This window comes from Macaca mulatta, chromosome 10, assembly GCF_049350105.2.
Source record: "Macaca mulatta isolate MMU2019108-1 chromosome 10, T2T-MMU8v2.0, whole genome shotgun sequence".
Classification (NCBI taxonomy): Eukaryota; Metazoa; Chordata; class Mammalia; order Primates; family Cercopithecidae; genus Macaca; species Macaca mulatta.
In genome coordinates, this window is record NC_133415.1 from 98,877,372 (window position 1) to 98,892,730 (window position 15,359).

General features: G+C 39.0%; 2 protein-coding genes across 6 annotated transcripts in view; one reads left to right on the top strand and one right to left on the bottom strand.

Annotated features, from left to right (window-relative positions):
* CD40 (CD40 molecule) overlaps positions 1–15,359 on the top strand; it is a 245,777-nt gene that overhangs the window by 188,285 nt on the left and 42,133 nt on the right. The window lies entirely within an intron of this gene.
* NCOA5 (nuclear receptor coactivator 5) overlaps positions 1–15,359 on the bottom strand; it is a 29,980-nt gene that overhangs the window by 12,295 nt on the left and 2,326 nt on the right. For 2 of the 5 annotated variants that reach the window (XM_015148850.3, XM_028827417.2), the window contains exon 2: positions 7,111–7,177. The exons of 2 other annotated variants lie outside the window; for them this stretch is intronic. In XM_015148850.3, the coding sequence (XP_015004336.1) occupies positions 7,111–7,148 (38 nt within the window). In that variant the 5' untranslated portion in view covers positions 7,149–7,177. 5 annotated transcript variants of the gene reach the window in all.

Below are 15,359 nucleotides of genomic sequence, written 5' to 3' on the forward strand. Positions count from 1 at the left end.
CCTCTCCCTAGTTTACCACTCTGCCACACCGGCCTTTCAGCTATAACTAGCCAACGTCTTTCCCAATCCCTTTACATGAGTAGCAGGAAGAGATCTACACTCATTTTCCAGGTCTCAGCGTATAAATAACCCCTACTCCCTGATTCTGTTAGATTCAAAGTTTACCTTCTGCCCCTAAAATTCTCTCATAGCACTTTGTTTTTACTTTTGTCATTGACATTACATATTTATTTAATGTCTGTCTGCCCTACTAGACTACAAGCGCCACAAGGACAAGAACTATGTCACTTTGATTCTGCACTACAAACCCTCTACGTAGAACAATGTCTGTTGTATGACAGATGCTCTATACATATGTTGAATCAATCTTGCTCCAGTACAAACTTCTATAGCTGCACTTACCACACAGTTTTGTAATTATTTGTTTACGTGGCTTCCCTACCAGATAAGAAGTTCTCTTGAAGGCTTTGTAGCTCCAGGATACGGCACAGGAGTTCAGTACATGTTTAATGAATTAAATTATTCTACTAAACTGTAAGCCTCTCAAGAGCAGGCAACATGTTTTGCTCATATTTTTGTCATCTACCATGGTGACACACATTAGGTATTCATCATGATGTCATCAGCTTGTGGAAAACCTCACCTCAGCCACACGGGCACAGCAAAACCAATTTAAATGCCAATTTTGCTTCCATGAAAAATATTTGTTATATATTTTAAGGTTCACCAGCATTCCTGACTTGTGGGAGCAAACATATTGTAGACCAGGGACTTTAAATGAGGATAGCTAAGCATTATTTTTCTTTTTCCTTTTTTTTTTTTTGAGACGGAGTCTTGCTCTCTTGTCCAGGCTGGAGGGCAGTGGCCAGATCTCAGCTCACTGCAAGCTCTGCCTCCCGGGTTTACGCCATTCTCCTGCCTCAGCCTCCCGAGTAGCTGGGACTACAGGCGCTCGCCACCTAGCCCAGCTAGTTTTTTTGTATTTTTTTAGCAGAGACGGGGTTTCACCATGTTAGCCAGGATGGTCTCAATCTCCTGACCTCATGATCTGCCCGTCTCGGCCTCCCAAAGTGCTGGGATTACAGGCTTGAGCCACCGCGCCCGGCCAGCATTATTTTTCTTATTAAAGTGAAGACTAACCAAGAGTCTTACTTCAACTTTCCTTATTATATCACATAATCCTCCTAACATGCAACATCTGATATAGTGTGTAATGTGGGTAAACACTCAAGATCCAAAGAGAAAGGACAACTGCAAAGTATTTTTGGATTAATGATCGGCAGATAAACCTGCCTTGAGGAGCAGTTAGAAGTAGTCATTAGAGGTGGAATCCAATTTCAAGTGTTCTTGGCAATCAGGGCTGAGAGATCATGATCCTGACAGACCACAGACCACACACAAAGCCCTGGGCTGGTGGAAATGGAGGTGGGGCATGTCATAGCATGTTATTTACCACTTCAGGAGTATTATAAGTGCTATGTTTGGTTCTTATTCTTTTGAATCCATCGAAAAACCTTACTTACCTGTCAGAGTCCATCCCTGCAAGTTGACTAAAACTCTAGATTCGCAAAGTCTGGGTTCAATCTTCCAGTTTGAGAGGAAGATATTTCCCTTTCCCTTAAATAATCTGAAGTCCATGTGCAACAAAACTACTAATTCCCTCTCAAGTGCCTTCAGGGTAAAAATGTAGAAGAGGTGATACAAAAGGAAAAAGAACCAAAGGCATGGTGGAAGTAGGGAAAAGAAGATAATAATTTTCTCAAAAGCAAAGGCAAAGCCTTTTTTCCTTTCTCCAAAAGATAAACACTATGGTAGACTGCTGTTCTTCTGGAGACGAAAACAAAACAAAAAACCCTTTAGGGCTGCTTTAGGACCCAAACAAAGAACTCCTCAGAACAAAAGGGCTCCTGCTGCTGGCCCCAACATATTTTTCAAAACAAGACCACAGCTAACAAAAAGGCAGTAGTATGCTGAAATCAAAGTGCAAAAAGACAAAGCTTCCTGTGGGAGATGCTGGACCTCAGATGATAAGTGGGTTAGAATCAGGTTTCTGGAGCACAATAAGGTTAACAATATCATCCCACAGCACCAGAGGTGTTTTACTAAAGGAACCAAATGCAGCATACCCTAAGGTACTGCATCACTAGAGGATAAAAAGAAACTGAACAGTGGTTAAATTTCAGCACTGGAGTCCACAAACTGAAGGCAGGTGGCAAACACAACTAAAATTCTGCTGCAAATTCCTCATCTATTCAGCAGGGGGAAAAAGGCAAATACTCTTTGCCTTGAGAGGAATATAGTCACATCGCTGGAAAACATTTGAGAGGTAAGGGCGAAATGAAGGGGAAAACAATGGTTCTGGTGACAAGTGATGTGCTTCTGGTAGAATGTGTCTCTTCCTGAGGACTAAAGGGGTGTGCAGAGCACTAGGCATTTGACAGCCTACAGACTAAGAACTGACAGATGATCATCTTAGAAAACTGTGATGGGCTTTGAATTTCTCTTTGGCAACAGACTGAAACTTCATGTCCAGGACGGTTTTCTTTGGCTTTAGTTCTACAGATGGTCAGGGAGGAAGACCTCTGTCTTTTCCTTTCTTTTCTGCAAAGGTCAGCATCCCCTTTCTTCCTTTCTGTTCACTGGAATGTCTTCCTTGGGAGGGCCAGCCTCTTTCCGACCCTGAAAAAATCCTTCATTAGCTCTTCAAACTTCTGTCACAGATATACTGTCCACAAATATCGTCATCAAAATGGCTGGCTGCTGTGTGATGTTGATCTTTCACCCAGGAGGGCTTCACACTACTGTTAGAAATGGAGACAACAGACTTGTCCAGAATATTGCCATTAGGTGGAGGAAGGATACGGGGTGCAATGAGGTACCACACCTCACAGACCCAAATTTTATACAAATCCATGTTTTTCCTTAGGAAACACTGATGACCTTCTCCAGCACAAACAGAACTTTCTTATTGGCAGAGGTGGCAGTTGCTGAGAACTGATGACTTCTTCAAGTGTTATTGCAGAGGTAATCACAACCTGGAATTTTTTTGTGGCCCACCTAGAGCTAGTGCTGTCTCACATCCAAGGAGCAAGCAGTAATCAAAGACATTAAGGCCCTGTGGATAAGCAGAAAGCATTTCAGGTCATGTAAGAAACTTGACTACAGCCAGGTTATTTCTGATGAGCCGATACCCAATGACTTTCACCAAAGAGATGTAAGGTTTAACATCTTTCACAAATATATGGGGAAAATCCTCTGCAGAGCTTTGGATGTAGATGAGTTAATTCTATTTGTTCTTCTTTAAGTCATTCAGAAGTACAGTCTTACTTCTAGTACCTAGAGGCCACGTCTGCATAAAGATATGCTACAAGATCTGGACTGTCAAGGTGTTGAGCTGAAGATCGTAACTGAGACATCTAAGGCACAACTGGAATCATGATCCTGTCTTTGAAGAAGGACTAATGCTTAGTATCGATGCTTGACAACTTGCATAGTAAGTATGTAAGGTACTCACAGGAGTTCAATGAAGTGGCCCTCAAGAGTTAGATGGTAAGAATTCAGGCTGAAATGTGATCCAGAGTAGAGATTCCTCATGCAGAATTCTGTGCTTGGCTGGGCCAATATTATCAGAATTATACACTGACAGCTGGAGTCATTAGGGAGGCATATTACTGAATAGAGAGCAAAGCCAGCAGAACTGTGGTTTACTGAAACATTTGAAGAGGTGATAATCCTGTGAAAACTCCCAAAGATACCTATGTTAAGTCCAGCAAAGCAAGGTGTCATAAAGGTCTTGCCAGTATGCTTATACCAACATTCTTATTAAACATAGAAAGCGCTAAAAATGTAGAGGTATAACTTAAGGAAATATTTGCCATAGGTAGTGTTTTTTTTCCCCTGTGAACGATGCATCCCCTATGGCTGGGGGCACACAAAATGATTAGGACTGCCGAATAAAGGCAGTTTGTTGTTGTCAACTATTGATACATTTAGAGTTATCTCAAGGCTTTGATTGGAAGCATGCACCTGAAGAAGGACGTACCCAGTGTTCACCCTCAGTTAAATGATTACCCCTTCCAGGTTAATTACTTGCTGCTCATCTTGCCTACTCTTTGCAATTTATGTCTGCCCTATTGGTATATCTTAAGAGATAAAAACAGATAAAGTATGATCAGGACAATGATTAAAATGTTAGTACTATTTTGAATACAATGTTAAACTTGTCTTTTTTTTTTAAGGTAAAAAACTAGGATTCTGAATACAATGTTAAATTGTCTTTTTTTTTTTTTAAGGTAAAAAACTGGGACTCTTAGCTCGGTTTTTAGATGGGATTACTAACTGCGACCATCATTTCCTAAAGCAAATAAACATGACTGTATGGAACTTCATCATGTTAAACAACATGCTGAGGAACGCAGCTAGGGAAATATCACCAATGGGAAGACGGATTGTTAATGGAATTTGAATTAGTCTAGCTGTCCCTCCTGTTGATTGTAAATAGAGCAGGAAGTCACTGCCCTATCCACACCACCAAATGACCTCATTTTACAATTGATTTCTGAGGAAGGTGATATTTTAAAAGGCATACAAAAGGTGACCTGTATATTTATATAGTTGGTAAGGAGCTCATTTTATTTTTTGAGACAGGGTCTCACTGTTGCCCAGGCTGAAGTGTAGTGCCGTGATCACGGCTCACTGCAACCTCAACCTCCTGCACTCAAGTGATTCTCCTGCTTCAAAGCCTCCCCAGTACCTGGGAGTACATGCAAGAGCCACCACGTGTGGCTATTTTTTTGTAGAGATGGAGTTTCACCATGTTGCCCAGGCTGGTCTCGAACTCCTGAGCTCAAGTGATCCGCCCACCTTGTCCTCCCAAAGTGTTGGGATCACAGGTGTGAGCCACTGTGCCTGGCTAGAAGCTCATTTTATAAGGCCCTCTCCAATGTTGTCTGTATGTTTATTTGTGCAGGGACTATTATTAAAAAAAGAAAAAAAAAGCATAAAACTATTTCTAGATTGGGGTGAAATTAATATTTTTAATTTAATGCTCTGGCAATGGCTATTACTAGGTTCCAACCAGGGAAGTTGGTCATTCCCCAACACTGCAATGTTTGTTGAACATCTACAACCAACTGGAAATGTTAAAAGCATTTGGTTAAGTATCATCAACAGGATGATATAAAATACCCTTCTCAATCCATAACAGAAACAGGATCTACTCTCTGTTCTGCAATGTGGCTTGTTTGTTGTTACTGTTTTTTACGCCTGTGGAAACACACAGACATTATCCAGAGATCACCAAAGATCACCAAGTATCATGGAGACAACATAGAGGGGGAGGATTTTACTAGTGGAGTCAGTGTCTTTTAAAGTTACAAATTCCACACTCCTGGTAAGTTACCAGGAAACACACACGGTAGCGGTAGCGCTCTTTGGAAACTGGATACACACCATATCTCCTTTCAAGCCACCTGACAATTAAAGCTTCCAATGGGAACCCTGTACTTCTGACCATTAGATGCAACTCTCATCCACCTGTATTCCATTCTGTACTGGGACAATAAGATAGGACTGCCCAAGATCTGTGGCACGGTTAGATGAAGGCTAATGAAAGTAGACATTATACGGAACTGCTGAAGTTCTGCAGGATTTGTTTATGTTCTTCAGGATACTCACACACACACACAAATCAACCAACAGAGTATTTACCTGCAAGCTGCAGGCATTCCTTAGAGAGAACAGACAGAATACCAATTTACATGCCCACTTCCGCAGAGAAACCAACGAATGGCCAGAGAATCCACACGACAGCTGTGGTATAGCTGAAGCTATGGTATTGGACTCAACTCTGCTGCACAGGCAGAGTGGACAAAGACTCCAACTGAATGAAACCAGCAGCATTACTTTGCCCTTAGGGTCTGCTTAAACTCTGCAGAGTGGGCATGCGTAATCTATTCCCAGTAGCTAGAACTTCACATCCAAGTAGGAGTATATACATGAAACACACAGTGGACATTCTTTCCTATAAGTAGGTAACAAAATACAGGTGTTTTTGTCCAAAAGCAGGACAGCTCTATGTTATGCGTAATGCTCAGTTAGCTGAGTTCACAAGGTGACCAGTGGAGCTACTAGTACAGATGAGGATTCACTGTATGCAGCACTGTCCAGTTCACTGTAGGAAATGCAGTTTACTGTGGTACGTAGTTTAGGTATGTTTCTGGGGAAAATTGGCTTTTTTACTTAGAGGCAAGGCAAAATCCATTAATCCATTTGGGCCCTGAAGAGACATCAGATATGAAATATATCATTTGTATGAAATATATCATATCTGTCTGCCCTCTACACAAAACTGCATCCATTTGTGTGCTGTTATGGGGCCAGAACAACTGAATAGGATATCTTTATTTATGGTGTAAATGGTACCATTAATAAAGCTCTTCTTTGAGAGAAGGGACCAATTTAATATGTATCTTGAGGGTACGCACCAGGATTATCTCTCTTGTATACACTGGAAGGAAGAATACATTGGGAAAACACCCTCGATTTCCGTGAAAGCTAAGAAAAAGGGAGACTTTCGAGAGCTGGAGTGTTTTGCCCTTTTTATTTCCCCTCAAACAGGTAACCCAAGTATGTGAGCAAACAGGGGATCTGCAGCACAGGCACAGCGGTAATCTCTCAAGCAGCACTTTCCGTAAACCTGGGTTAACATCTGGACCGGCAGCCATTTGGAATGAAGAGTCGAATCTCTGCTGCCCACTGCAGTGCAGCATGGCATACACCAATGACTCTGGGGCACTCCTTCTGCTCTGGAGGCTCCCACTGACACGTGAGCTGGGGACAGACAGAGGTTTATCCTCTTCCAATTGCCTGCAACTCATGTTGCAAGCTGAACTTGCTGGATTTGCCACCGAAAACACAAAGCTTCCTCTGTATCTCCTGATGTATGTTTAAAAAAAGCAGCAAGGCCCTTCACACAGGGTTCATGTTCTTATTGTTTGCTTGAGCGTTTCACTTGTTGGGGGGAAGAAAAGACCTTTGGTGTACGAAGCTGGGCTTAACTCCCCAGAGCCCAACTCTCCCAAGGTAACTCACGGCTTCAGGGTACTTTACCTTCGTGTGGGGCTGGGTCTTGATGGAGCCGTATTCATATTTCTTCCTTCCGCTGCCTTATTAATATCTGAAAAGAATAATCAACCCATCTGTTCAATGCTACGGAATAAAAACAAGATCATCAGCACATTTCAAATGAAAGCAACAACAACAAAAAACTACAATGACAACCAGATGGTGTAAGAAAAGCCATTCAGCAGAGACACACTGTCACTTGGGCAATTTTTATTATTGAGTTAAGGTAGTACATTGTCACAGCTTGGTAAGAAATGTCCCTTCGTTTTCTAGTTAACACATAATTTGTCTTAAACTAATTACGTCAATGCTTTAATACCCTGCCAAGCCCTAGACCTGACACGTTCCCTCCAAGGGGAGGAAAAGGTTGTTTTCTAAACTCTTAGAAAGCAGTTGTAAGATTCTTTTTGTGAGGAAGAAAAGTGGGGGGGGAAGATAAGGAGAGCTTAAAAAACAAAAGGGCAAAGGTAAATAATTCTATTTTATGTTACTAAGAAGTAATAGCTGGATTTCAGTGTCTTAAAACTTCCAATATCCCATGAAGCAGGGCCTCCTGTTAGTGTGTCTTGTGTTGAATTCCATTGGATAGAATCTTCAGGAATAACATGCAGGAAAGAAAACTGTTATTACTATTTTTAATAAACAAAGAATATGACCTGTTAATATCTACAACCTTCACAGACAGATAACCAAGAATACAGACTGGCATATGGTATAGTAGAGTTAGGTAATAAAACACTACTGATAAGTTGTTTTCATTAGAGAAGGCTGGCATATAGAACTAGATATGGGAGAAAAGCAGAATCACACAAACTTAAAGAAAAGCAAATTTGTAGAGTTAAAGCCTGCTTTACTAAAAACAAAAAATACCTGCTTTACAAAAATTGAAGTGAATAATAAACACCATGTATTAAGAAATCTATGCCCCAAAATAATACCTGACAATTTTCATATGACTTAAAGCTAAGTAAATACATTACAAATTTCATACTTCAGATGAATGAAGAAATAAAACTGCTTTCTGCTGTATAGTTTGTTCCCCTTTTTCCATATTAAACAATGGTGTATCTAATGACATCAAATGGTATTAAGTACTCACATAATTCGAAATAATAACTATGTATTTAAAAAACCCCAACCAGATTCCTATCACATGAAAGACAACAGCAATAACAAGAAACTTAGAGGTCTGGTACAGATTTTATGCTATGTTGCCAACTTTTGAGTTCCTGTTCAAATGAGAGTAATCTTCAACTCCATTTTAAATCAGAAGTCTCTAATTTGTCTAGAAAAATGGCTTCTGACAAAACTGAAGCTAATATAAAGCTAAATAGTGAAGTATATCTTAAATTGATTCCTACCTTTTCAATTAAGCAGACACAAGATATAATCTATTTAAAAAAAAACTGAAAATATTTTCTATGTAAGACTTGGCCAGTAATATCTGACCATAGCTTTGCTACTGCATGCAGTACTTTCACAATTTACAAGTCTTAAAGTTTATAATGGTCTAAATTACAAATTATACAATGACAGGCCTTATAGGGAATATCTAGCTCTATTATACGTAATTGTGAAAAATACTAGTTCAGGTTTACGACTTACTGAGTCTGTTCCCTTACTGTGTACCACTTTCTAATTATATAGGTTGGCTATGATTCAGAGAGAAATATAATATCTTTGAGTATTTTAAGTAGTTTTCAAGGTGTCTCTGGAATACACTGGGTGTGTATTAAGATTAAAAAATACATATAACGTAATTTCAGCAGGAGTTCATATATTATTAAATGGTCTTGTGAATAAAGAAAACTCACATCTAAACACTGACTAGACTGGGCAAACATTCAGGTGAGAGTACAACGCATACAGTATTACTTTAATTGGTAGGTTTCTATTACCAATAATTTGCCCTCTACATATGAAAAGGAGTATTACACTGTGTAATTATAGCCAGTTTTGTGAGTACCTACATACAGGACAGGGGAAATCACATGGTCATGTATACTATATCTTTGGGACAAAACCAGTTCTAGTTAGAATGAAGGACATAAATATTTTACTTTGAAGCTGGTGGAATCTTTTTGTAGTTACCTGAAAGATTAAAGAACATTCAAGATTATATCTTTAAACCATTTTGATTGTAATTAGCCTCCTAGTATCTATTTTCATTGGGTAGTCCAAAGTATTTATATTTGACGGCATGGGATGTTGGGATGTTTCTTCTGCAAAAACAATAATTCTCAGATCATTGTCTCATTTTAGGGTTTAAACCTTTAGTGTAGTATGTCAAGTGTTTGTTTATTCATCTCTGTTTAAGAGTTACTTAAATTTCCATCTTGGCTGATGTATGGAGAAAATAAGACCCCAAATTTTTTTCCCCCTAATAGAATTGCTCAGATTAGGGTAGGGCTGGGGAGTTTTGAGAGTTGTAAAAACACAACCACCAACATTACTGCCAATCCCCATACACCCCAAAAATCCTAACACACGTGCACATAGAACTTCTGGAAAATCCACGAGTTCAGAAATACATAAGAATAAATAACTTTAGGGAGTTAATCACGGAGAGCAAAGATTTAAGAAGAAAAAACTTGCCTCATCCTAATTTTTTGTCACAGAATTTGAAAACCTGTCATTTGGAGGCAGGGGGTTCATTTAAACAAGTTTTTCTTTGAAAATGCAAATATTGGGGCTGCTAAAGCACCAACTCAGGGCTTTAAATAAAAGGAAGAAACCAGAAAACAATCCAGAAAACATGCAGGAAATGGCAGAACCATTTTAAATCACAGAAGAATAGGTTGAGGAATTCCCAAAGACACAGTATCTAATCTATAGTTTTACTGTGTATTAAATAACCAGATTATTTTCTAAATCCTTAAAGAGAGATATAATCAACATCAAGGAAATAGAAATGGTGTTAATGTAAAGAAGGGAAAAAAGGTAGAAAGACAATTTGGAGATCTTTCTGGACATTAGATGGGGAACTATGACTGGAGAAAAATTAATCAACGAGGGAAGTGGCAACTTGGGAATCTCTTCCAAGGGGAGGTGTAACGTCTCCTCTGAATAGAAAAGGGAAGAAATGGTACTTCTTTCCTCTTCTGCTATACTTTATTCTGGCCAACTGCCCTTAAGACCAAAAGTCATCTCTCAATGTCTTCTCCACTTCAGTTTAGGTGGTACTTCTATACTTTGTTAATTATATTAGTAATGTGAATATCATTCAAAATCATCATAATCACCACGAAGTGCTTTATCTTGGCCTGAATATCTATAGTTTCCAAGTGGTGGTCTGAAAACAGTTAAAAGCACTTCTCAGCTAAGAATTTTTTGACAAGAAAAACAGCTTTTCTTGTTTTTGACAAGAAAAAGAATTTTTTGACAAGAAAAAAAACTGGAAAATAATCTAGAAAACATGCTAGAAAAGGCAGAACCATTATAAACCACAAAAGAATGGGGTGAAGAACTCCCAAAATATACAATATCTAATCTACAATTTTATTTTAGACTAATATGTCAGACAAGGTTCATAAAATGGTCCTTGGATAATGCTATAAATAAAAATGCATGCTTATTTCACTCATAGTACCAAGAACTACTTTGTTCTACCTATTTTTTAACTGTACAATCATAAAACAACTCTTTTTACCTTAAAATCAGATTTTATAGTTCACAAGCCACAGCCACAGAAACAATGAGGACTAGGAATAACAAGAGTGGTGTTAAAGAAAATTTACAGGAGGCCATTGCTTTGGACTGAGCTCCTGAAATAGGCCCAAAGACCAAATCAAACTCATGATGAAGTTTCACGTTATCAAGTCAAGACAAATATCTTTTTACTGACGTTCTACGAAATCAGGAGATAAACAATGGCCAAATCCACAAATAGGCCAGTTTCAGCCAGCATGATAAGGAAGTCTGCTCTGCTTTACCCTTCACGAGAAAAGTAACTTTGAAATGACCAATCCACTTTTTGTTCCTTGTCTCTGCTTTCTTCAGCTCCCTTTTCTGTTTATAACGCCAAACTCCTCTGCTCAGCTCATTGGAACACTTGTTCTATTTTACAGAAAGAGGTGTTGCCCGATTCTAGAGTTACAAATAAAAGCCAATTAAGATCTCTAAACTAAGTGTGCTGTAATTTTGTCTTTTGACAGCCACATGAACCACAACACTTAGTGACAGTACCACCACTAGCTGTTTTTACCCAGAAGCCTATACTGTTTTAACAACTGACTACAAATGACATGAAACTCTCTAAAAGGCTTCGTTGAAAACCAACTAACAATCAGGAATTACTAAAGTGGAATTACATGCTGATAAAGACAATGCCACTTGGAAAACCACACTGTTGACAAGACAGCGAATATCACACATTAAATCCCCCAAATGGGGAGGGGAAATGACAGGACTTCTCACTAAACTATATTTATGAAGACAACTTTGATGATATACTGCAACATCAGGGATATTGTAATGAGTTTTATTGTAACAAGTCAGGGATAACAGAATGCTATGCTTGCTCTTTCTAAATCAACCCTTTAAGTTCACTTTGAATACTATACTTTCCCTCATATTTGATTATCTCCTTTATTCTCTAATTAAAATAATTATTACACCTTTAACTGTATTAGAATCTTATTCCTGGGAACAGAAATAGGGGAAACAATAGTTTATACCTTACAGAATGCTTACTTTGTTCCTGAGCCTGTGTACTAAGAACATTATGTGTATTATTTCATTCAATCCTTTTACAACTCTTGGAGTTAAGTACTACTATAATTTCTACTTTGCAAATGAGAAAATCTGAAGTTTAGAGAAATTAAGCAACGGGCCACACAATTATCAGGAGGCAGAGCTGAGACTCAGACCCACGTCTTTCTCACACCAAAGTACTTAAACATTATGCTATGCTGCCTCCAACAGGGAGTGGAAAGACATACTTTCCATTTAGAATATTCTTGCTAGGACTCCCTGATCAAATACCGATGGAACCTGGAAAAGGTCCAGTCTATGTTAGACACTCCATTGCTTAAATGCCCCAGAGACACCCAACAGGTTAGAACCTACTTATTCAATGACCACTTCAGTTTCTATTACCTCAAACTACAATATTTCTGGGGTTTGCTATTAACATTCACCATAACTCTTCTGACAAAAATTATCAACATTTCCTACCCTTCTTATTATTTTAAGGAAAGGGCATTTGGCTGGGGATAGCAAATCTGAGCTGTGGTCCTAACTTTGGGAAATTTACTCCAATCATTTGATTTCTCTGAATCTGTATTCCCTTTCTGACAAAATGGATATTCTGCCTGTGTTGGCTATGTTGACTCAAGGAGAAAAATCAGCCGAGAAAAAACTGTTTTGGATTTGCAAAGGTTGAGCTAATCTAAACTACAAAAAGAGTCTGAGCTGCAAAAATTTTAAAATACAGGTTTATTTAAAACCAGCAAATTTTCAACTAAACTGTACAAGTGGAGAACAAGTGATGAATTTGAAAAGGATAGCTTATAATTAATACATTGAATGCTTCACTGATTCATAATGTCAAATGCCTACTATGTGTCACATATGTCCCAGGCCTTACACATGTGGAAATGACACGGCTAAAGTCCTTGCGTTAAAGAAGTTCATTTTTACAAAAGACAGGGTCTCAGCTCTGTTGTCCAGGGTGGAGTGCAGTGGCTCAATCATAACTACTGCAGCTCTCAAACTCCTGAACTCAAGGGATCTTCCTGCCGCAGCCTCCCGAGTAGCTGGGACAAGACGCATGCACCACCACACGCAGCTAATTTTTTTTTTTTTTTTGGAGATATGGTCTCCCTATGTTGCCCAGCCTGGTCTTGAACTTCTGGGCTCAAGTGATCCTCCCACCTCAGCCCCCAAAGGGTTGGGATTATAGGCGTGAGCCACCATGCCTGGCCTGGAGTTCACTGTTTATTTAATAAAGGAGAGGCACAAGTATACAGATAATTACAATATAATATAAAGTGGGATTATGGCAGAGATAATGGAGTCCTAATTTTGTGTATGTGTGTGGCAGGTGAGAGGAACGCAACAGAGGGGAGACTGGGAAGAATGTGTGTATGAAGCGGGTAGGGGTGAACGGGAGGGGGAGGAGGCAGGGAAGGCTTAAAAATAACATTTAAACTGGGTCCTGAGGAATGAGTGGGAGGTTACCAGAAAGAGAAAAGTCATCCCAGAACATACAAAGGTAAAGGAATAGTGTGAAGGACATATTAAATTCGAAAAACTACAGGAAGTTTGGTGTTGGGAACTTGGGGATAGGAGGAAGAAAAGAGAGAGGAATGACATGAAGCCAGAGTTAAGACTAGATCCAGATTGCAAAACACTTTGCTATGGACAAGGAAGAATCTAGTGGCAAGAGGGTCTATTGGGGGCTATAAACTGAACTATCACAGAGTCTCAATGAAGCCAAATTAACGAAACTTTATGTATATTATCCCCAAATATGGTGAGGGAGTATTTAAATGTAAGACATTCAAAATATTGCCCATTTTAGTAACGTTCTTCAAAGACCATTGGTATGACACTGAAGGAGAAAAAAATTGAAAAAGTCATGATTTTACTTTCAATAAATGGCTCCCAAGTAGCTAGGAAACAGGTGCATGCACCACCACCCTGGCTATTTTTTTTTTGTAGAGACAGGGTCCTCACCATGTTGCCCAGGTTGGTCTCAAACTTCTATCAAAAGGGACCTTCCCACTTCAGCCTCCCCAAATGTTGGGATTACAGGTGTGAGCCACTGTACCCAGCCTTAAGATACCTTACAGAGCTAAAGGTGTAAGACAAGACATTCTGTTTTTTAATGCAACTTAAGCTACCCTGATCCTTGCCTAAAGTTGTCTGGTCTCTACACAGGATGTCTGGAAAAGTTCTGATTCTTATGAGGTGAACTATTTCCTTAACATAAAATTGGTCCAGTTGACCTATTATCTCTTTTTTTAAGTGAAAGGATAAAGAATGAAGATGACCATCCCCATATTCATATCTAGTGGTAACAAAACCACCATTTAAAAAGCAGCACGCATGCTGGTATTATATATTTAGCTATCGATATACTTCATATTTCTCTAATGTACTGCTGCTTGAGACAGTGGCTTTACCCTGATCCTGTCATTAATGACTCTCATTAATGAGAGTAACATAGAGGATAATTCTGTTAGTCACTGCTCTTTTAACTTTTTAACAGTTTAACTCTGCTTAAGCAGAATGGTCCAAACATATGTGCTGCTCACAGGACAACTATTTTGGCAGAAAAAAAGCTGATATTGAGCTTTAAAAGCACTTGTCTCAAAGATATGCAGTAATCATTAATAAACCACAAGGTACAGAGAGGAAATACAGCGTAGTAGAAAGAGTAGTCAGTTCTGAGGAACACTATTACTTCAAAATATACATGGGAGGATAGCAGGAGAAAGGCATCATAACTTTCTCGGATATTGACATTGCACATATTTAGCATATAAATGCCTCTGAGAAGTTCTGGAGTAAGGACACCACTGTATCTCAACATTTCCCAATTTTGCTTGACCCTGAAATCAATTATCTCCAAGGATGTCTTGAATATGTTCTACTAATTATGTGATCTGAGCCAAGAAATCTAAACTCTTTGAGTCATCATTTCCCTATATGTAAAAAAAAAATCGGACTAGTTTATCAGTCTCATAAGATGACGGGCAGGAGCAAATGAGTATTTACCATATGCACTACTGGCTGTAATGTTATTATCATTACTACTAAGAGTAACAGTGACTTCAGGAATAGACGTTTCATTCTTCATGTGGGAAGTCAAAACCAAAAGAACAATGTAAACTGAAGGGAAGAAAAAGTTTAATATATTTCCTGTGAAGATTTTCCATTCTTAAAAGCACAACTAAATTTTATTAATCCTCACAGAAGTAGAACATTACACAAAGGCACTGCCATCTGCAGGTCATAAACACGGACTGCTTGTAACGATTATTTAAAATGAAGTTTCAAACCATTAAATATTTTTTCATCATAATTCTAAAGTCTTTCCAAAAGTTGTTTATTCTGGCTGGACGCGGTTGGCTCACACCTGTAATCCCAGCACTTTCGGAGGCAGAGGCGGGCGGATCACCCGAGGTCGTGAGTTTGACACCAGTCTGACCAACATGGAGAAACCCCGTTTCTACTAAAAATACCAAATTAGACGGGCGTGGTGGCGCACGCCTGTAATTCCAGCTACT